At 30.1% G+C, this 24,334-nt stretch overlaps 1 protein-coding gene across 5 annotated transcripts in view; it reads right to left on the bottom strand.

Annotated features, from left to right (window-relative positions):
- Positions 1 to 718: 718 nt before the first annotated feature.
- The window catches only part of LOC107455131 (tRNA-uridine aminocarboxypropyltransferase 1), a 77,155-nt gene continuing 53,539 nt past the window's right edge, over positions 719 to 24,334 (bottom strand). For 2 of the 5 annotated variants that reach the window (XM_016072591.4, XM_087153843.1), the window contains exon 5: positions 10,368 to 10,635. In XM_016072591.4, coding sequence (XP_015928077.3) covers positions 10,400 to 10,635 — 236 coding nt within the window. In that variant the 3' untranslated portion in view covers positions 10,368 to 10,399. Of the gene's footprint in view, positions 941 to 10,367; positions 10,636 to 13,033; positions 13,337 to 24,334 lie in introns of those variants that run through there. The other 3 variants (XM_043044527.3, XM_043044528.3, XM_071183985.2) reach the window with 2 other exon arrangements.

The raw sequence follows: 24,334 nt of genomic DNA, 5'->3' as shown, positions 1-24,334 counted from the left end.
TGCCTGTTTTTACCCTAGTTTATATTTACTAATTGGTGATAAGCATCACGATATTTTTCTTAACTTAAAGGATAATGGATTTTACATTTCGATTCCGTATATAAGTATAAATCTTTGTGAATTAAATCAATAAATAGTCACAAGTGTCAAAAAACCTGCTAATTTTACCTGTAAACCTGTTATTTGTGTCAATTTGATGGTGTGGTATAGCTCAGCTGACCAGCGTCCTGTGGAAAATAAAAAGTGGTAATAAATTTTTTAATTGAGTAATCTAACACAAACCGCTTTACCTATTTAATTCTTTAAATAAAAAACTATTCTACTAGAGAAACCTCTTCTTGGATTTTTTGTTCACGTAATATTAAATTGGAAAGGTGAGTTTTCGAACAGCATTTTATAAACTTAATTGCTAGTTTTTCATTTTTCCACGGCATTAGTCAGTTTAGGTACAGCCATTTCTGGCTCCTACTCCAAAACTGTATACTAACTGACCAATTAGCTGAAATATTTTATTCTTTTATAGGCTTTAAGCATTGAATAGCAAACTGCAAATTTTACACTGCTGATTCTGTCAATTGCGGAATTTTTTTTAAATAAAATTCTTATTTATCCACTATTTGCATGTATTTATGCAGTACAGAGCAAAAAAAGTGAGAATTTTAAAATATTAGTAATTATTTAAGTATATATAAAAATAGAAACAAGATATTAAAATACATTTCAAGATGTCTTATCTTTATACAAATACACATGCATTTTACAGAAACATGAACATGATAGAGATACATATACATTATACGGATAAGTTCCTAGTAAATTTTTTCTCCTTTAACATTAACAGCCATTTGAAGCCGTCTTGTCGTAGATTCAACGAGAGACTTCACTGCAAGTGCCTTCTTTAAGTAATTTTCTACCTCCAAGTGCAAATTCCTATGGAAGCCTAAATGAAAATTTTCAGCGTTAATATAATTATCAAATTCTCGTTTCACAAAAGAAATATCGAAATGTAATAATAAATCATTTTATAAGTACATCATGTAATGCATCAAAAAAAGAAAGGGACCACCCTGAATAGCTCTTAATCTAATGATCGGATCTTTACGTTCTAGGACTCATTCTTAAAGGCTCGAGGGGTGACGTTAAATTTACTACTAAATTAGTACAGAAGATATTTTAAATAACGAAATCAGACACAAAAACGTTCTTCCTGTGAATAAACATGCTTTTTTTTCAACGAATTCAGATTTCTGAACCCTAAAGTCTAGGGAGTAGCCACAATCGTGAAAATATGATACCCACAGTTTGAGCAGGAGAGTAATCAAAAGTTTGCACTTCTAAATTTTGCGTATTTCGCAAATATTAAAATTTAAGCGAAATCGGTTCAATAGTTCTTAAGAAATTGAATTTTTTAAAACTTGATATCTCAGGAACTATTTATCTGATTTTTACCGTAGAATATTGTATTCTAATTTTTACAGTACTCAGCTACAAGTGCTTTCTTCAAGTTAACAACTTCCAAGTGTCAAATTGCCATGGAAGCCTAAATGAAAAGTTTAGCGTTAATGGAATCATCAGAAATCTTCAATAAATCTTAAGTTTTCACAACCTAAAAGAAAAATCAAAGGTAATGATAAATAATTTTAGGAATACGTCATGTACGTACATAGTACGAACACAATTTCTTGAATTAATTTATGACTTACAACTTGATATTTCTATTGTAAATAGTTCAAGATGCTTCCGCGCCATTCTAAGAGCTGTTTTTCTAACAAAATGTTTTTTTTTTCAGATACAAGTTTGCTTTATCCGAATATTCCAGCATATTCCAAGTAGTTACCATAGGTCTTAGTTGTTACCATTATTTAAATTGCTTCAATAGTCAAACACTTAAGACCTATTTTGGTTTCCTTTTATAATTTTAAAAAGAAAAATGAGAAAAAAATAAATATTTAGAATAATTGTTATCATTTCTTACAAAAAAGATTTGAGATACAATTCTTGGATTGCAGAATTTCGAAACGGCTACTTTGGTCACGTCAACTTCTCGATCGATTGTGATTGACTGAGCAGATTAGACAGAATTCGCTATCTCAGCACGTTGTAAAGCATCATGATTTGACTTGAATTTTCAAAGATTTTTTTTAGCTGTAGGGTCTACATTTAAGAATAGCTTGCTTCAATTCTAAATGATTTAAAATACATTTTATTCTTTCATTTTTCTAAGCAAAACAGATTTTAAAAATAACTGCATTAGCAATCAATGGAATTTGAATTCTTTGGAATTTTAATTAAAATGGAAGATATTAGTCGGATACAGAAATATTAAAACAGTGAGTATTAGCAAAGAGTGAGGCAAAACAATGTTTAAAATATAAATATCTGCAATACACACGTAAATATATTCAAATGCATTATAAGCAGTAATTCCGTTTTGGACATAATTTCATTCTTATACTTTTGAAAAACAAATTATCTGAAATTAAAATGTAACTTGCGCCCTCATTTGGCCAATATTCACGAATTCTGGCTGAATAAGAGTTCAAAGGGTCGTATTTTTTGATATTTGCCCTACATAGAATTATCTTGGATAGGGATATAGGACCAATATTTAAAAATCTAGACATCCCAATATTCATCCCTCGATGCATGATTAGATAGGAACTCAATTTGAGCCCAATTAGGGCCAAGATAAAATTGTTGCAAAGGAAGTTTGAGAACTTAAATTTTGTATTCAGGAAAATAACTTGTTATAACATTTAATGTCAATATATATCTCTTAAAAGTTTTTACTCAAGACTGTGTGGAGATTGATTTGCTTGAAACCACATTGACGAAGGCTTTTAAAATTATTTCCTTAAAAGTATCAACATTGTTCATCGTCTATCGCTGATCCTTTTAAACGAACATTATTCGGGAACAAATGAATATAAAAGTTTTCTAAATAAAAAATGAATCACTTTATCATCACTTTATTATCACAATCATCAATGAACAAATTTTGCTCTTTTATTTATAGTAAAGTAATAACAAATGCTTTGCGACAGGTGCTTTATCAGAATTTTAATTAATATCATATGATAAATTTATAGAACAATAATAGATAACTTTATATGCAGTATTAAGAGCAAAAAGGAAAAAAAAATTGCTTTTTTTACTGAGAAATTAATTCTTTAAGGAAAAGGAATTTTGTTGAAAAATTGGTGTTCCATAACTCAACCGTTGTGAACGCTGCACTTAAAAAACATCGTAATAACATTTCAGGTAGTTAAAAATGATGCAGCTTGTACCATGTTATCTCAGAAACGTCATTATGTTAGACAATTCATTTTGGTCAATAATGCGACATTTCTGGGACCTTTCTGCAGCTTTAAAAATGTTTTTGTTTCTTTTATGTGTAAGGTACAAAATCATTTGAAAAGAAGAAAAAAAAAAACTCAGCTAAAATAAATAAAAAACTATCTACCTTTAATCTTTTTATCACCGATAGAGATGTTTAAGCCAGTAGCTGAACTATATCACTTGAGTGGAATCAATCAATCGTTGTTTTCACCATTCCTATTGGAAAGTTCATGTTCCCATCCCAATAGAAACGTATTCTTGTTGGTTGTTATTTGTAACTGCTTGATCATTGATGGATTTCTAGGGAGCAAGTAGGTGACATCAGCTTAGTCATCTCTGGACTTGAAGTCCTTATATGAATAGTGGGACAGTTCCACTTATGCACATTTTGAGTTACAACGTCTTTAAACCTATTTGGACCTATTTTATTGTTTCATTTTTGGTTTTATTGTCTTTATCTTTATTGTCTCATTTTTGATGTCCTCTATTTCGCAAATAAGATAGACTGGAACTAAACAAGCTTTAAACAAAGATAGAACTCCGTTGAATAATTTAAGTTGGACCACTATTCAAATAAGGCCTTTTGTTTTTAATTTAAGGCGAACAAAAGCTAAACTCATTAAATCATCTCTTATTTCCCGATGATTTAATTTCTGTAATGAATTTCCCCGCTGCTTTTACGCAAATTGATTTTTTATTAGAATCATCTCAACAAAATAAGCGATTTTTCACGCACCCAATTTTATCAATGAAAGAATTTAAAAATATTAAAATATAACCTTTAGTTACATCATCAACTTTTCAAACACGTTGGTTAACCAATTAATGACGATGGCTACCTTTTCGTTAAATTAAAATTAAATCCCAATTCTCCCAAAAGTTAAACAAAAAAGTCAAAGTTCAAGCAATTCAAACTGAGGGCCATAAAAAGCAACAAAGGTAAAAGTGATTGCTTAGTAATCGTTCCCACGACAGTAGTTGAAAATACATAAAATTCGAATTCCTCGAACCATGCTGTTATTTTTAGTTTCCTTTTTTTCCTGTTTTTTTTCTGGAGAGAGGATGCATGAGAGTTTTCGTTTCTTTCTATTGGATTTTTTTTTGACGAATGGGAATGTTAAAAAGTGTATGCACAACATGTGAAACACCAAGAGTTTTTGTGTTTGAGTAAGACGGTGTAAATAGAGTAGAGCTGTGTTTTAAAATGAAAAGTGTTTGAAATGATCTTTTTTATGACGCCAAGATGCGGAAGTTGTCGTTATTCCCGCGATGATGAAGTGGTAAAAAGTATTTGGTAGTCTATTTCATCTTCCGATGTTTTTTTTATTTTTTATTCATTGTTATTTTTTTATTCAAGGTTGGAGCATTAAAGTAAATTTTATAAAGCTGAAAATCGCAAACAAATTTTGTAACATGAATTGTTTTTTTGTAATTACGTAAAGCAATAAATATTACTATTGAAAACTCCCTCCAAGACAACATACCGTTCTCTTCTAGAAATTAAATAAATAAATAAATTTTAGAAGGATTTACATTTAATGCAAACGGACATTTTATAAACTATACTTTTCGTTTTCACGTAAGCTCTATTTTCACTAACGGACTTATACTATGATTTGACCTCCAATCATCTTCGTAGCGTAGATTAACTGTATGGGAATATTAGTATATTATAATCAATGTTAAATTAAAGGATAGCAGCACGATTACTATCTAATTTTTAAGTTTATTTATAATAATGATACGAAGAGTTTGTATAAACGTCTTTCTCTTGGAGCTTCAGAACTGTTTGTACTATGGTCTTAAAATTCGGACCTCGACTTAAACGGGCAATTTTATAATACTATTGATATACTGAAACTCGGTCAAAAATTTCAGTTAATCCGCTCAGAAGGGGCGTTTCAAAAAATTTTAGTTTAAAATTAAGAGAACTCTGCTTTTGATCAGTGATGTTTGATAACTTACAGCTCTATTAATAAAAAAAAGCTTTTTGCTCGTTAATTCAAATGTAATTATTTTTTATTTTATATGCTAAGTAACTTCAAGATCAATGAGTATAGCGTGTGAGGGCTATGTCTCCGAGTTAGTATTCATAAAATTATTTGAAATCACATGCACACTTTTTTGTAGGTAGACTTTTGAAATGCGTTTTTAAATAACAAAATAATTTAAAATCAACAGTTATGAATAAACATTAATCATAAACGGATTAAACCGTCAGTTCAAATTCTTGTTTTTGGCCTTCGGTTTTACTCACCGTACTATAACAATACCTTTTTTTAAAAAAAATAATAATTTTAAGATTATTTTCTGTAATTGCTCTTACTTTTCAGTAACAATTATTTTATGAATTTGAACATTGTATAAATAAAACTGCGAATCGGCGTTATTATCAAAATGACACTCTTCTTGATAAATCTACCTGATCTAGAGCTTGAAGTTTTTTGGCAAGTTATGTTACGTTGCCAGACAATTTTATAAGAGTGGGTCACTATAGTTTTAAATGTTTTTACACTTAAGTATCATTTCAATAAGACTTTTAAGATGAAGATAGTTTAAGTTTTTTCTTCATAATGAAAGATAGACCGCCGATAGCTCAGGAGGTAAGACACTCGCCTCCCAATGAGGTAACCCAGAGTTAACTGGTTGTACAAATTCTGTAAGCGGCTGTCACCGATCGTAATGATGACATAGTTATTTTATAGAGTTTATTTTTTTCTATTTAAATAACACTTTTTTGTTAAAATAACAGTTTTTTTGTTAAAATAACAGTTTTTTGTTAAAATAACATTTTTTTTGTTAAAATAACAGTTTTTTGTTAAAATAACAGTTTTTTGTTAAAATAACAGTTTTTTTTGTTAAACAGTTGTTATTGTTTTTTTGTTTACAGGTTATGTTTTTTTGTTTTTAAGTTTCTGTTATGCAATAGAATTTGCTTAATTTTAAAAGCTTATATAAATATGTAGGAATATTAATGAAAGTTAATTAAAATTGGATTTTTTTTGAAAGTTCAATGTAAAATTGCATTTGGAAAATTAACAGAACTTAATATTTAGTTTTAAAAAATTACATAAAACGCTACGAATTTCTAAAAACCACAATGATTACTTTCTTAACTATTTTTAGCAAAATAAATTTCAGTAATTTTGTGTTTCATAGCTTCTTTCAAATAATTTATCATTTACTACCGTAGAATTGTCTCTCTTTTTCTATTTTTTTCTCCTCAATAGAGTTAAGGGTTAGACACCAATTATTTTTAATTAACGTTCAGCTCTTGACAAAAATAAAAGATGTTCGAACAATATGTTTAAAATTTTCCATTATAGAAAATAAAATAAATTGGATTTAACTCAAAATTCTATCAAAAATATATAGTTTCACTATTAATTCTGTGGAATTTTTTTTTTCATTTCTCTTTTAAGAGCTTTGCATATTCCTAACTGTGAAAAGGATGAAATCTCTCAGTTTTTACTGTTCACAATCGATCCTCTATCTGGGAAATTTTAATAATTAATATGTTATGATCAAGAATCAAGATTATGAAAACATACTACTCAACCAAAATCCTGAACCTATCATTCGAATCTTCAAAATCTGGCAGTATTTAGATTTAAAATGCGGAGAAAATGTCCGCATAACTCACAGGCAGGTAATAAGTTTAAATTAAAACCCAAAATAGAGTTAATAAATATAAATTCTTCATAATTACATGATAAGTATTAATATCCGCTATTAATTATTAAGTTGTACTACTTAACAAAAATTTTAAAATCGACAAAAAAAATTAAACATTCTGAATTATTTTTATATTGCAATTATATTTTAAATTGCAAGATTAAAATCTTCACGTTGGCTCAGTGTTTAAGGCACTAAACTGTCATTGTGAAGAACTGGAGTTCGATCCTAGGTGACGGCTTGAAACTCATCCAGTTTCAGATACCAGCTTGTCTGGGAAGTAAAGGTGGCCTGTGTGTAGTGCTGTCCACATTGCCACAATCCTACCGTTGGTCTCAAAATTGTAGAGCTTTAAACCTCTATGACCCCATGGTCCACAACTGGTTTTTGCGGGAATGCTTTACTTCAGATTAAAATATTCATAATTTGAATACCACATTTAAAATAAACTATTTAGTTAGTCAAAACCATTTACTAAGAAAACAAATCATGCTCTCTATGAACAATAAAATGTATCGTAATAAGAATTATAGAATTTTGAAAAACAGAATTTCCGGTTTACGGTAAGAAAGGAAAAATTACGAAATGGATGGTTTAAATACCATAATTTTTTTATTAGCCAGAATTATGTTTTTTTTTTTAATTTCTTCTTCTTATTTTTTTATTACCAGAAGTGCTATTACCTTACTGTGCAGAATAATTGTACCAGAATCTTTTTCTCCGTGTACATATTAACTTCCTAATCATATTTGTTTTCAATAACAGAAGCGAAGCCATTGTTTTGTAAGAGCTTAATTGATTAAGATTTAATATTTTAAAAACATTGGATTCTTCTGAACGTAAAGTAGCTTTCTTTAAAATATAAAATTTGCACGCGTGTGGCCCTGTTCGCACACTTATTTATCGAAATTAGACAGCTGACAGTAAAATATTCTTTCCTACAAGAAGTTTTCGAAATTTGCTGGAATCGGAAATCTAATCAGAAGGTCCAAATCTTACACATTCGAAAATTCTGTCTTCCTTGAAGCTTCGAAGTTGATTATCTGTCAACAAATCATAGAATAAGGCTTGATTGACTGTGGAACTTTGGCATCTTTTCTTGTCGGTTTTTAAGTTGACTCGATATGATTTTTGGAACGAAAGATCACCTTTTGTTATAAATGGCCTGCTTTTTTCTCCACTGGGTTCATTATTTTTATGTAAATAAAGAAAACGTGATAAGGATTTATTAACTTTTTTTCTGTTGTTTAGGAATTTACATTTTTTGGATCGTCAGTAGGGTTGTGTGTAGAGAGACAATTTAATTTCAGTTTAATAAATCTTAAGTCGAAACTTTTAACCTTTGTTATTGTTACGTATGCCACTTTCCAATACCAGTAAGCCTGCTTGAAATGAAGCGAGTTTTTAAAGCAGGGTTTTAGATTCTGTTTATACAGTGGCTCCATCTATGTCCAAGAATACGACTTCAGCCAAACACACGTCAAAACCCGTTTTACAAGGAGGATCCAATCGCACTCTATTCATCCATCCACAGATCATAATTTTGATCTGAATAAGAGAAAAAATTCAGTACCCCCAGTGGTATTGATTTGCTATGCTAACTTGGAGGACGTTGTGACCCCGACAGATTCACCGTGCTCCAGTCACTATTTAAACGGGGATTCTTCAACCGGCGGGATGTGAACTCACGTTCTCACGAACACCAGCTCAACTTCCCACCAACCAGGCTATCTCGACCATTTTAAACTTTTATAGGAGTGAAAACAGAAATAATATGCATTAGTTAAATCATTCTAATTTGTTTTTTAATCAAGCAATATTGTAAATTCAATACTCAAGAGAAAGAAATTACATTTTACCTTTCACTTTTTTTTAGAAGAAAAAAAAGCAGTGTGCTCTAAATAAAGCAATGAAAATCTTGAGTCGGTACGACATGGCATGGAAGGAGTTTAAGATATTGTTTTGTAGTTTAAAAAAAAGGCAAGGCTGCGATTTTATGAACGCGATGTTTAAGGAAAAGTAAACGCAAGAAAAAAATTCTTTGAAAATGATTACGTAAATGAAGAATAAGCATCCCAATCAACTGATGCCCATAGAATGGACTGAAAGAGTCATTATTCAGTGAGATAAATAAGATTTTCAAATTAAAAAACCAAAACTACAATGTATAAAATCTACCACTAAAATGCACTGGATTTATTACGCTCCTATTAAGAGATATTTCGCTTTTATTTTTGTTTCTAAATACAGTGGTATAGACCATTATTTGTTTATAATGCAGCTGCAGTGATATCAGATTTCCTTGTAGAACTAAATTTCTAATCAGGTGCTTAAATGTAAATACAAGTCTCAAAATAATGCAATCACCTTCACCGAATTACTAGATTAAATCACTACTTTGCACATGACATCAAACACATACTTATTCATGGTATAGTTTTTTTCCAGCATTTTTGTTATAAAAGAACATTCTACACGAGGTAGGTACTCTAATGGAAAAGGCAACAAATATCAAAACTGAAGCTTATTTTCCAAATATAAAAGCCGACTAAAGCAGACATTCTAAAGACTGATCAATGGAGATACATATTTATGTTGTAAGGAATTCTCAGTTAAGCCGGAATTCAGAAAATATTTTAAGTCATTGTTTAATTTAAAATATTTTGAGTTCTGAACAAGCAGAAGAGGTTATCTACATTTTATCCCTAAAATATTAACGCAATTTACTTATGAAGTAAAAGAAAACCATTGCTCGTCAAGGTGGTCACGGAGGTTAAGGCTCCATAATTTTGAGACTAATAATATGATAATAGAAAGGTGGTCAGCATTGCACGCAGGCGGCCTACACTTCTCAGGCAAAATAGCTCCAATCCATCCTAAATTGCATAGTCTTCAAGTCATCAACGGGGATAGAACCCCGTGGCTTAACTACTGCACTTAATAATAAAATTTTCACACCATTACTATTTACTATTACTAATTATTCTACAAATCAAAAATTAAATCGGAATTAAAAAATCAAAATTGTTGATGAATTTGCAACGGATTAGGTTTAAATTTTATCCCAGCATAATAGGAAACTTATATGGGAAATTTTAACAGTTTTTCATTCAGGTGTAGCAACCTGTTTAATATCAAAATAAATAAAAGCGTAGGATTGGAGAGCGAAACGAGGCAATGGGCAGAACATCATAATATCCTTATACAGAAAAATGATAGTTAAAAAACAATTATGTTGACAAATATGGAAAGTTAACTACTTGAAAACAGTTAAATCATAAGTTTGATCTTCTCATTGATGGTATGGCATTTTATTTTTAAATTACCATTTAAATCACATACAAAAAGAACAATTTTAGTATAAAACTTTTATTGCAAAAATACGTCATTTAGGCAAAGTGTTTACATTATAAACACTTTTTATTTTGAAATACCAATATTTAAAGAAAAATAGCATGTTATCGTATTGTCCATCATAGTTCATACCAGGGTACATCAAACTATGGAAATCTACCAGAAAGTAATAAACGGCTTCAACAGTAGCCAAAAAAGTGTCAGGTTTTCCTCGTTGTGGACGCCAGAATAAAGATTTTTTTGAATTTAGCACAACACATTGTAAGTCTGTAAAAGAAAAGAAAAATAGCATAAAAAAAGTTTTTGAAATGTTTGAAAATAATGAAGAATAATATACAAAACAAACAATAATACAAATTTAAAAATGTTAGAGCGACATTTTCAGGTCAGTATAAAAATTTCAAGCAATATTTCATGTTCATTTCATGACATTGGTTTAATACTACAAGAAGCGATAGGAATGTTCGTTGAATGGTTTAACAAGAATGAATGGTTAAATGTCGCACAAGAGCCAAACTAATGAATTTGATTAATTCTGGAAACTATGATACCATTTTTGGAGACTATGATATGCTTTGCATTCAATGACATCACCTTCGGGTTTCCGCAACTTTTGTTTACCTTTATGTTATTGGCTCTTGGTTTATTTAAGTATATATTCATTTATTTGGAAATCGCCAAAAATGAGAGGAGCCTCCGATTATAAACTATTATCTCAAGAATTACAAAATTGCGAGTTCGGAAAGTGTAATACGTGATTCGGCAGATATAATGGGGATAAATCAAACAATTTAATTGAATAGTCTAAGTCGACTGAATATTAAATTACAAAATGATGGAAAACCAATAATTAAAGGACAAATAATTAGGGATAATTTGAAATTATTTGTAAAATTAAGTGAAGTCTATGAATACAACAATCGTCTATGAATACAATAAACAAACGCAGACTTATCGAAATTTGTCAAATGAAAGTACTAACATGTCAGGAAATAAAGCTATTACAGTAATTTACGGTAAGAAAACTGAATAAAAAAATGCTTTTCATCTAAATTATAATCACAAATATTTTCTGTGAATGTCATTATATAGATAAACCATGTAATTTTCAATACATTTTTCAGAACATTAAATCGTACTAAGTAGTGTTCAATAAACATAAGTAAAAATAAACTTCAAATAGCCTCCTCATATTTGGTACTTCTCGTGTCTTATCAAAAATTGGCTTATACTAAAATATCCTCTCTAATATTAGCAAGGTAGTCTACTAAGACATTTTAAGCACAATATCGCGGCTTAGACAATTTTAACTTAAATTTTTCTTGTTTTTACACGCTTCCCTATAAAAATTAGCTGATGCGCAATCTGATTCCTTTTCCAAGTAGTTTGAGCAGACTACCTGGGGATTTTACACAGATCTCCATATTTCACTGGATGGCCGATTCAATGTTTCGAGCTCGAGCATTACCTCCTAGATCAGAAAGCCTCCACACGTTTTTTTTATAAGTAGTCTGCGCAGATTATTTAAAAAGTGAACCAGTTGTGCGCAGGAATCCAAATTCTCTTCTAATATTAATTGAGAGAAGTTTATCATATATATTTTAGAATTGAATCGGTAGTGGTAGACAAGTAAATAAGACAAACCAATTATATTCAAAAACTAAGTAAATTTTTTGATATATATTTGCTATCACTATCGAACTTTTACTAGATTTTGTATTAAATGCTTCGTCCGTTAACTTGTTTACCCTCATAGTGGTCTGACCGGACTACCTACAAAAAACTGTGTGGAGGCTTTAAGTTATAGGAGGCGTTGGCTTGAAGCCCACGTTGGCGAAGTACCGAGATGCGTAACTGCAAATTGTATAAATTTAGAACGCACTTGGCGGACTAATCTGCAGCCAAAACTCGCTGTATAGCGAGTTTTGGCTGCAGATTATTTGGCAAAGATATTGTTCCGTGCAAGCTCAATAGCCTTTAAAACAAAACAATTTCTTCACTAAATGATAATTAATTTATGTAATTTAGTTTTATCACAAACTAAAGGTTCGCTAAACTATAGATTTCTATTCAAGAGATTTAAGAATACGTGATATAATCAACAAAACTGGAATGTGCACGATGATAAGAGATTTAAGCGAGTAAGTTTATTTATATTTACTTTTAATATCAAAGCGAAAAAGACTATTTGCATCAGTTCCTTTTAACTTAGTTTTTATTATTACTATTGGATGTTTTGCTTAAATTATTACTTTTACAAAATGCATTTATCTATATAATTATCAAAACTGGCACTCTATTTAATCTTTTATGCAAAAATTGTTCTACGCTCGCTATAAAAAGAAATAGCATGAAAATAAAGTAGAAATCTATCTTCGTTGATGCTTCAGACAAGAACTCATGGACAATATAATAGAAGTCAACAAATGCGACATACGATGCAGCATTTTATGAGCATGCAATGTTTCATGAATGTATCAACTAAATTGTGTGCGTCGCCATTGTAAAAAAACTCTTTTTTTTCTCATTTTGCTTTTAAAAAACATGGAATTTCTTATTGGAAAACCACTTTAATCTAAGCACTTCATCCACTACAACTAACCACGTGCAACTAGAATAACACGTGCTTCATCCACGCGCAGCTAGAATAAATTAACAAGAGGACTCAAGAAATAAAAAACTTTATTGCTAGTACAAAAGCAGATCTATTTCGTTAACACTGTCGAATTTTGATAAGCTTTCAATTTTAAAGGATCGTACAAAGTTCTGATTTTATAGTACATAAACTTAAAGAAAAATAGCATGTTATCATATTGTCCATGATAAGGCACATCCGGTTGCAATAGATTGTGCAGTTCCACAATAAAGTAGTAAATAGCTTCAATGGTAGATAGGTGAGTTTCTTTCTTTTCGCGATAGTATCGCCAAAACAAGGATTTATGATCATCGAGAAATACTGAACGGAGTTCTGAAATAGAAAACTATTTTTAGATAACCAATTTTATTCGTAAAAATAATAAATTTAGTGAGTAATTAATTAAATGAGAATTGAAAATTTAGTCATATATTTTTTCTAAAACATAAAATAATAAAAATGTAATAAAATCGATCACTGTGATAAAAGGTTTTATATGTAATAGTTTTCAAAAGGTTTTTAATCGAGTGTGATTTCGTAAAATAAAATTGTCGAGTAAGAATTTTTTAATATTTATAAGAAACAGATAAAGGGCTTATAGATAACAAATGGCTTTTGAAACATTTTTTTTAAAAAAAAGCGAGATGATTACGAAAATTTAAAATCTATATGCACAAAACACACCTTGTTTTTCTTCACTCTTAGGCTTTGTTTGTTTCTTTCGTTTCTCCATCAAGTCTACTAACGTGACAAGAGAAAGCAGCATTCGACAAAGCGTTCTAATAAGTTACTAGAGAGAAAGACTAAATAACTAGAGAGAAAAGCAGTTCCAAAACTATGGATATTAAAAGCCTAAAAACCAAACAACTTGAATAAAGCACAAACTGTAGCAGAAAAAAAGATGCACTATAGTTTCGTCTTTATATATAGGAACCTTTTTAGAGTCAAAACACAGAAAGACTGAGAAAAACACAATACAAACAAATTGAAGAAAGTGATTTAACCAATAGGGGAAGAGGAACAAGCTTAAACAAGATAATAAAATAAAAGAAAGGCGATAAGAAACATTATGTAGTGGAAGAAGTAGGGTGAGAACCTCAAATGTGCAAGATGAAGAAATTAAATTAAAATAGATTTCCAAGCTTTAAGAAAGGATGGGATATTAAATAAATAATTAGGTTATTAATTTTCAAAATATGAAATGATTCTCAGAAGTCAAGGTCAGTTGTTGAAGAGCCGATTCTCGAATTGTTCGAACTGTGAGTGATTTCCAAACGTTAAAAAAATTTAAGAGATTGAAAACGTTAGAATAGTCACAGAAAATTAAGAATATATACTAAAATTTTTTCCTTTTTTTTAAAGAAAAAAAATCTTACTTGCGAAATTGAGATAATGATGTTCTTTTGGGATATCACTTTTTCAAATGTATTGTGTCCTTCAAAATGTTCAAATTCTCACGATTTGACTTAATTTATTTCAATATTGCCACATTGCTTCGCATAAAATAATTATACATGTAATACATGTATCTACAACAGAAACTACAATCAATTAGAATTCTATTATAAAATAATATTTAAGAGCTCTAACATTAGATTGCATTAAGCAAGTTTATTTTTAAATATACTTTTTTTCTTCATAAATTTGTTGTAAATATGAAAATTCTGGAAACATTTTTGCGGATCAAAATACCATCTGATATAGCCTACGAAATTCAAGAAAAATTCTAAAAACTAAAGAATAAAAATTTCAAGTTAACCATAAAAATAAATCAATAAGCAATTTATTTAATCTTAACTAATACCTTTTTAATGAAATTTATCTTAAAAAATATTCTGTAAGCAAGAAAAAAATAATTTTAATTCCTTAGCTTGTAGAGATAGATCAAGTGAAAAAAAAAGTTTAAGAATTCTTTGCCGAAACAATTATTGTGATTAACTATATAAGGAAAGCGAAATTTCGGAAATCGTATAGCAATAAAGCGAAGCTAAATAGTCACCGCGATTATCATTACCGTTAAGTAAGCTCATCATGGCTTTTCCAATGAAATGGTAAGTTACAGCATCCTTAAGAAAGTATTAACTTAGTATCTAAGAATAAAACAAAGATTTGATACAATCATAGATGCAATGGTATCCTTAGGGAATTTCATTAGGAATTTCTGGATTCTGTTCGAGTAATTCAGGGATTGTTAATTCCAGGGATAATCAATTTATGTTAATCATCATTTGTTTAGCTACAAAAACATATTTCAATAACTATAAATTAACTGAGCTAGAATTGTAGATAAAGAAAGGTAATATAAAATATAAAAACGTAAAATGCAATTGATGGAATAAAAAAGATAACGATTTTCATAGAAAGAATAAGATGTTTTTGTGGATTACCCTGCCATCTAGTTGAAATGTAGTAAAATTATTAAGTACCTATCTTGAAACAATACAAAGGAATAGTTTAATATAAGTACAACAACATTCTTATTGGACAAGCAGATCAGTTATCTAGCTATCTGTACACGTTATCTGTAAATTACGCAATACGTAAATTACGTTGCATTTAGTGAATTCCAGCTGTAAATGAAAAACAGTTAGCACAACAAAATCAACGTTATTTTTGACTATAACTAAAAATATTACACATTTTTTCAATAATTAATATTAAGAATTTTACACTCTTTTTAGCTAATCATTAAAAATGTCAAACCTATGAATTTTCAGTTTAACTTTTATTTAAATTCAAATTAAAAAAAATGGTAACGGAAGGTCATTTTTTCGACATGATTATCATGATTTTCATAAAAATTTAGCCAAGCTAAAAAAGGAAAAACTTTGGAAAAATAAGAATACATAAAGAAGACAACATTATTATAATTTGACCAGTATTTCTGAAAAATAACATACATACAAACATAGAAAACAAACATAGAAATGAGGTACTTGTTAATGGTAACGGAAGGACAAAAAGTTCAAAATGACAAAAAGTAACAAAATAGAGATTTTCAGCATCCTCAAGAAAGCAGATCAGCAGATTCAAGAAATTCATTTACTCCTGAAGAAAATGATGCATGACAAGTGTCCAAATATTAATTTTAAAAATTTAAGAGATGTCTCCCTTTTTCCAAAATTCACCAATACAAATACAAACACTTGATTTTGCCTAATTCGAGTGTGGGGATTTCAAATCTGAAATTATTTTTGCACCTAAAGCAACAGATGAATTTTTAGTCTATTTTTTGTCGAAATGTACAAGTTAGTTTAAAAGCTCCCCAGCACAAACAGTGCTTAAGGCGTGATAGCGGGCCCATATCAGATTGCCGAGAATGTTGTGACAAACTTCTAGGAGAGTTAGGGCATATCATCAGGATTAAACATGAATAAACTCTAGCCCATAAAATACATGCGGCTAGAGACTTTACCTCTTATGACCAGTTCAGAAGCATACGAAATAACAGTTTAATATAGAGGAAACGTCCCTAGCGGCGTATGATGATATTTTCGAACATGGGATTTTATTCAATTTTAATTCTGATGACGTAACTCTCCTAGAAGTTTGTCGCAACATTTAAGCTACCCTATGTTACATACATCGCTTTTAATTGTACATTTAAAGGATTACTTTCATATTAGACTATAATTTCTATAACATGTCAACGCGGCATTTAATTTTAAATATTTTCAAAAAATTTTTTTTTAACCCAAACTAGTATTATGTGAAGAACATAAGGGTTATTTTTGTTTTAGACTATATGCAAACAAACAATAACACTAAAAGCTTTTTAAGAATCAATAAGAATCTAAAGCATGCATAAGAAATTTTAACCAATTTCGAGAAGTGATTTTTCAGCATCGAAAAAGAGAGCAGCAAAATAAAGATTTATATCAATCAATAAAATTAATTTGGAATTTTTTAATTCTTACATAATTACAGATCTAAAAGAGAAATTATAGAACATGTTTGTAACAATAGAAATAATACCCAGCAAACTTTTGAAAAAGTGGTATGATTTAAAATAGTAACTTGGTAAAATTAATTGAAATAGATTTTTTGTTAGAAAAAATCTATTATAATATATTCTGATGAATAGAAACTTAAATGCAATTAACTTAATACAATTTAGAAAGAAGAACTTATACAATTTATTGTAAAGACGTTAAAATTTACTGTAATGATGAAAATCGAACCCTGAACCATAATAGGATGAAATTTTGCTGTTTTTGCTGAAAATAAAAAATTTAAACTGAATGATGTTAATCATAAGCCATAGTCAAATGTAATCGATTTTACAATGTGCGATAACAGATATTTTGCATGGCGGTTTGTCTTACGTTCTCATTTCTATTTAATTAACACAGAATTTTTAGAAAAGATACATTTCATGCTTTTTTCTCACATTTATGCCAAAATTATTTATGCCAAAATTACTAACTAAAATATATTATATTTAGCTTTCAAATAATTTATGGTTATGAAATACTGAAAATACGTGTCTTTTTCTGCGTAAAAGGTAAGATCTTCCAAACAAAAATTTGCACTTTTCTGCATTATTTTTTCAGATGAATAATTTTAGTTTTTTTTGAAAGGCTTACAATAAACTTTCATTATATTAAACTCAATTCATTGCATTTACATTAACCTTTCTTTAAAAATTCAGTGTTAAAATTAAAATTTGATAGAGCAGTTTTATAATTAACGTATTTGTTAAAGTGTCAGTAATTAGTACTTATTAACTTATTCTAAGTTTAGTTAATAGCTTAAACGATTTTACCAATTATAATAAATCACTAACATATGTTAACATAGATAGTTTTGTTAAGATATTTATAATCTCATCATTAAAATTTAAATAATTTTTAAACCTCAATTAGTCAAATTTTGTGTAAGTATTATAGAAAAATAATGGTTTAAAAATTAAAATAAGACAACTATCTGCCCCCTTAATTTAACTTTCCTTTTCTCAACATTGAATTGAGTATTTTACAAGTGGTGATATTCAAAATTGCACATTTCAGCGAATATAAAATTTTTAGGAAAATTAGTCCTAAAACAAATAAAAATAAAATGATGAGTAAAGTTTGATATGAGATGAATAAAATGTAAACTTTTAAAAATATAATCCTATGAATTCTAGCTTCTAAATGGTCATTTCGAAAAATTGAATTTTCCTTATGCTTAGTCAGAGGAAAATCCGTAGCAGCTGATATTCGTCTTTCTGCACAATAATATTTTTCATTTTATTTCATTCCTTTAAAAGAATTTATATTACCAAATTTTACAAAATTCAGTTTTTTTTCCTCTTTTTTTTATCGTGTCCATGGACAATTAAATGGCTTCGTGTGCCTTCATAACTGCATCCGCTAGCTCCAATACATCATTACTGTAGAGGATCTCACGAAGTTCTGAAGCCAGTGGCACCATACACAGTTGTAAAACATATGGGGTAAGGACTGGGCACTCGAGAATATGATCCGGGGTAAGTTGGATATCGGTGCAGTTCTTGCAGGGTTAAGTATAAGTTCTTATTTTGACGGGGAGAATTTTCATCCCTTTAAAGTGGTTTGTTTTTAGTCTTGTAATTGTTGATGTTAAGATTCTGGAACAATCAAAGTCAGTAATGAGGGGTTTCCTGAAGGAATGGGGCAGAAGTCTGTGTCTTGCAACTGCATTTGAGGTATGCAAGCGTGATGGTGGTGCAAGGTTGGTCGGCACCTCTGCCTTCCTTAGCCAAGGAGGACAAAATTCAGTTAACAAATTATTATCGGGGAAACGCAAAGTTTTTAAAATAACAAATTCAAACTTATACATTTCAGAGATTATAAATTTTACGGTGAATTAATTTAAAAATAAATCAGTTTAAAAAATGAATTAAGTTTGCTATGAGATGAAAAAGAGGTAATCGTTTAAAAATATAGTCCTATGAAGTCTTAGCTTTAGGCCGTGGTACAAAGCATCGAATACTCATTTCGAAAAATTGAACTTTTCCGTATGTTTAATCAGAAGTAAAAAAAAAAGAAAAAAACGTAGAAGCTGTAGACATCTGTCTTACAGTATTATATTTTTCGCTTTGTTTCATTCCTTAAAAAAATTAATACTATAACGTTCTTCAAAATTCAGTTAACAAATTATTGAATTTTAAGAACTCTCTCTAATTAAACAAATTGTTTTCGATTAAATCAATTTATTTTATTTAGTTTTATAAATTTTTTAAATACGAATTTCATTTAATTAAATGGAAGATAATCTCAGTAACGTATTCATCGATCATCGTTTCAAAATGTGACATTTTATATTTATTCTTGGAAAAAACATCTACCAATCGATGTCGTTTCGTCAAGCTAATGCTTACCTGGAAACGCAAAACTTTTAAAATAACAAATTTAAACTTATACATTTCAACGGATTTAAACTTTTTCGAAAATTATTTCTAACTAAATCGGATTAAAAGGAAGGATAAATTTTTTATAAGACGTGGTGCAGAAAAATGGTAAGCCTTTAATAACGTAAGACACGATTGTGATAAATAAATACATGTTTATTTTCCCTATTAAGTTTTAATAATTTAGCAGGAATTAAGTCGGTATAATCATTTAGTAGGAATTAAGTTTTGAGTATATTGCAACAGATAATTTAAGCAGGGGTTCAGTATTTTGGATTTTTATTGATTTCAGTATAATTCGGAGAAGTATTTTTGCCATATTAGAAAGATTTTGCCATATTTCAAATTAACTATTCGGATTATTAATTTTAGATCTAGAACCTAATATGAGGGATGCCCGAAAATCGGGAAATTGTGAGCCTACTGCTCTGCTGTGCAATCGAAAAATCAAGGTAAGCGATAAAAAATTCAAAATTGAGATTTTTATACATTTGGCATCTTTATATAGCAAAAAAAAGGATTTTATTTTATCAGTTTTTTGGAATTCCATTTGAAAGTTTATAGCATCAGCAGAGGCGAAAAGTTGTCAAGCCACTTTCCTCGGATTTAATCGTGAAGCACTAACGTTGTTTTTTCAATTGCACGGCAGAGCTTTATTATCAATCAATAAATATTAATTTGATAATAATAATTAGATTGGATTGATGTTAGGTCTATGTGCCTGAGAAATCAGTATAAAATTACTTATTTCTTTGCCTTTAAAATTTCGTTAGTTTCATAAATTTAATTTTCTGAATCATTCTTAATCCTGTTATGATTAAATTAAACCAATTATTTAATCTTTATCACATTTTATACTAAGCAAATATAAATACTTTTATTCTTTTCTAAACAATGTAACAGCTAACTTTTAAAATCGATACAACTCTACAACTCATTAATTCAGCGTGGCGACTAATCGAATATCAAAATCTATTTTTAAATCGATTTTTCTTTAAAATACTTAATTTCTTTAACCACAAAAATGTTTCGGTTATAGTGTTAGATTAAATTCCAACGGTATTTTTGGTGTTTAAGCTGTAACCAAATTACTTAAAATTTAATATTAATAACATGGGGTTGGCTTTAGTTTTTCCTATATTATCTAACTCGACAAATTTCGGATCTTTTCCCTTGCTTCTAAGTGTCCGTTGCCAACTATTCACTAGTAAATTTGTAGTTTTTGGGGTTAGTACTGATGGGTTTTTGGATTTTGATGGCCCCTCAGTCCGACCATTAAGAGTTACAAAATATGTTATTTAAAAATAAATGCCTAAATATAAACTGTCTTCGTCTCTAAAAGAGATGCTTAATATTTTATTTTGTTAATATAATATATTAAGTTTTAAGTATGGCCATATTTGTTAATTTATAATCATATTAAAAAAAACTTCTTAAAAAATTATGCTCCATATTAATAAAATGCTCCATAATAGAGCAAGATATTTTTCTTTGTTTGATCATATCTCAGCAGTTTCTCTGTGTTGTGGTATAACGACAATGTAAAAGAAATTTCCCTTATTACTAATCTGACACGATCGGGCCAGATGCGGCTATTCTGCGCCAAATATTTTTATTAAAAAGATTTAAGACAATATGCACTCAAAGCACAGACAACTAAACGATGCTGAAAACTATGTCCGATGAAAAAAATAAAAGAGGAAAAAAACAAACTAACAAGCATATCTGTTTATGTGTACTTAAACGCAGGATAGCATGATGGTTATTAAATTCTAAAAACATGTTAATATTAACCAAATTAGTTTTTTTGTGAAACAAAATGGAAAACAATAAACTTCGTGGAAGATTTTATGGAAAATCTCGTAGATTCTAAAAAATTTCACTCCTTGGATGCCTCAAAATCATGTGATTTCGACATCCATAGAATAAATGATTTAGCAATTCATCACGTTCCAATAGCATGACATTTGAACAAATTCCAAAGATATTCTTCCCTGATAACTTCATGATACACACAATTCAATCGAACATAATGATCACCTGTATTTGCAAACCCCCGCAAATATCGATGCTGAATAAATAAACACTGGACAGATTGGATTGTTCTGAAGATAAAACACAATTTTAAATTCAAATGGAGGGGAAAAAGCGAAGCCTGGCATCTTATTTAGAGATAACTGACTCATTGAATGAAAATATACATAAAAGCAACTGGAAAAAGATACAGAAAATAATAAAAAGTTTAGTTAGTCAATAGTTATATAGTGCTAGTGCCAAGAGTAGAATTATATCTAATGTTATATAATGCAAGTTTATGTTAAGAATTACATCTAATGCAAGACTTTTGATACTTACAAATATTTTCACTATTCAAAATATTACACTATTCAAAATAAACAGATTTCATTAACTGAATTATCATTTTTGTTTAAAAAATGTTGAATAATTTTGCAAACTAAAATAATGTGCAAAAAAGAACCTTAATTAGTTAATATGAAATTATGTAATAGTTTGATATTACGAAATATAATGAAATAATTTATTCTGGCCCCAGCATTTAAGAGTACGTAAAAGTTTTAGTTCTAACTCATTTTCTTCTTTTATTAAGTATCCTTGGCGTAAAATATGTGAGATTAAAACCAATTTTTTCAACAATTTGGAAACATATTAAATCCGAAATCTGGCAAATATTGTCCCAAAAGTTTGATCAGGAGAGCGGTCAAAAGTTTGGATTCCTTTATGTTAACCTCACTTTTAGCAAATTGGGCCATAACTACAGACATTTTTGTATACAATTACAAAATTCGTTCCAAAAATAATTCCATGCAAAAAAATTATTTTTAATAATTATTTATTATTTCATTTAATAATAGTCGAAAAAAATTTTTAATTGTTACGAATTACAAATTTTACATCATTTTAAAAAGTGATTTCATAAATCAAAATACAAAATTTAAATCAAATTGCTCAAATAGTTCATGAGAAATCAAAATTTTATCTATCCAATTTTTTAAAATTTGATTTCTCATGAACTATTTGAGCAATTTGGATCAAAATTTGTATTTTGCGATATAAAATTCATGTTTTAAAAATGAATAACTTACAATTCGAAAATTTTTTGTCGATTATTAAATAAAAAATAATAAATAGTTATTAAAAAAATCTTTTTTGCACAAAATTATTTTTGAATAAAGGAATTTTATAATTATGTGCAAAAATGTTTCAATTCACTTGAAAAATTTCCAAGATATAGAGAAAAAGTGTAACTTGAAGTGTAAAGTTAACACTAAGAGGTTAAAATTTTCGATCGCTCTCCTGAACAAGCTATTGGGACCATATTTTCGAGATTGCGGCTACCCCTATATTTTGAGGGTCAGGAATTCAAATCCTTTGAAAAAAAGGGGTATGTTTTTTCAGAGAAATTGCGTTGTTGTGTCTGATTTCGCAATTAAAAATATCGTTTGCACTAATTGATTAGCATATTTAGGTAACCTTATCGAACCGCCCTGAGGGGGTTTACCTTCTTTAGGTAAACACAGGGAGTCACGCCCCGGGGTACCCTAGTGATCTGTCCTCCCTTCGTTTTCCTCTCCCTCTACTCCTACTTTCCCCTTTCTCTTCCCCCTTGTCGTGGTTGCCAAATTTACTGGTAAGGGCTTGTCATCTGTGTTTGATTACCACTCTGTTGTGTTAGACATAGATGGGAAGAGACCACCCGCGTGTTTGCCGTGCGTGGAGACCCGTGTCCCTGGAAAAGGGGATCCTGGCAGTTGAGGGGCATCTTGGTACCCCAATACACTGCTTTGGCCCGTGCTTCAGGTAAACGGGAGGTGCATATTGGCCTGTGTGCATCAATCGGCTGGTCACAATCGTCATCTGTTTCTAGGGTCAAGACCGGGGTCACCTACTGGGAACTTCGTTAAGGGTGGAGGCTGCCTCAGGGGTGACTCAAGGTCGTATAACTATTGGTCAGCATCGGTGTTAAGTAACAGATTCCACTCTGTTACTTGCATCCCCTTGGTTGGACTCCGTGGTGGGTGATGCCGCTGGTAGTCGAAATGATTTTTATATTTTCTATGGCTGAAAGTAGCAAGGTGTTCAGTTCCGCACACCAAAACAAAAACAGCGGAACAATCTCCTCACCGTTTGAATTCGCTAGATTTTACATCATAACGCTCACAAACCCTGAAGTACCCAACACTTCATTTACCAAAGTCTCTCCATTTCTGATTCACAAGGCTCTTCTCTCAGTACTGGGAGAAGTAGCCTCCGTGAAAAAGTTACGCTCGGGTGACCTTTTAGTTGAGGTCTCCCAAAACCAAGCTACTATTCTATCTAATTGTACCAACATATGTTCTTTCAATGTGACAGTATCGCCTCATAAGACTCTTAACACCTCTCGAGGTGTCATATCACAATCTGAATTCCTCGATGATGCAGAGGAAACAATTGTGGAAAATTTAACAGACCAACATGTTACTGCTGTCCGTAGGATCAAGATTAGGAGGGATGGGAAACTCATCCCAACGAAACATTTGATCCTTACTTTTGACACACCGAAATTACCATCTTCGGTTAAGTTTGCCTGGCATAACTGCCCTGTACGACCATATGTGCCAAACCCATTAAGGTGCTTTCAGTGCCAAAGGTTTGGACACTCTAAAGTATCTTGTCGTAGCAAGTCCATTTGTTCTCGATGCTCTGGATCTGACCATGATGACACTACCTGTGAGTTGCCACCCCTCTGCATTAACTGCAAGGGTGCTCACCCTGCATACTCCAGAAGTTGTCCAAAATGGTCCCAAGAGAAAGAGATACAAAGTGTCAAAGTATTGCAAAACGTGACCTTCAATGAAGCCCGCCGAATAGTAACCGCCCGTACTCCTCGTCCGGGTGTGTCCTATTCTGCGGCTGCAAAGACTTCATTTTGCTCTGTCAGTACGCAAACGGACCTTCCA

Source organism: Parasteatoda tepidariorum, chromosome 10, assembly GCF_982258835.1.
Source record: "Parasteatoda tepidariorum strain Cologne lab strain chromosome 10, Ptep-v5.0, whole genome shotgun sequence".
NCBI classification, from domain to species: Eukaryota; Metazoa; Arthropoda; class Arachnida; order Araneae; family Theridiidae; genus Parasteatoda; species Parasteatoda tepidariorum.
The sequence above is the reverse complement of the archived record's forward strand: the minus strand, read 5'-3'. Positions and strand labels throughout refer to the sequence as shown.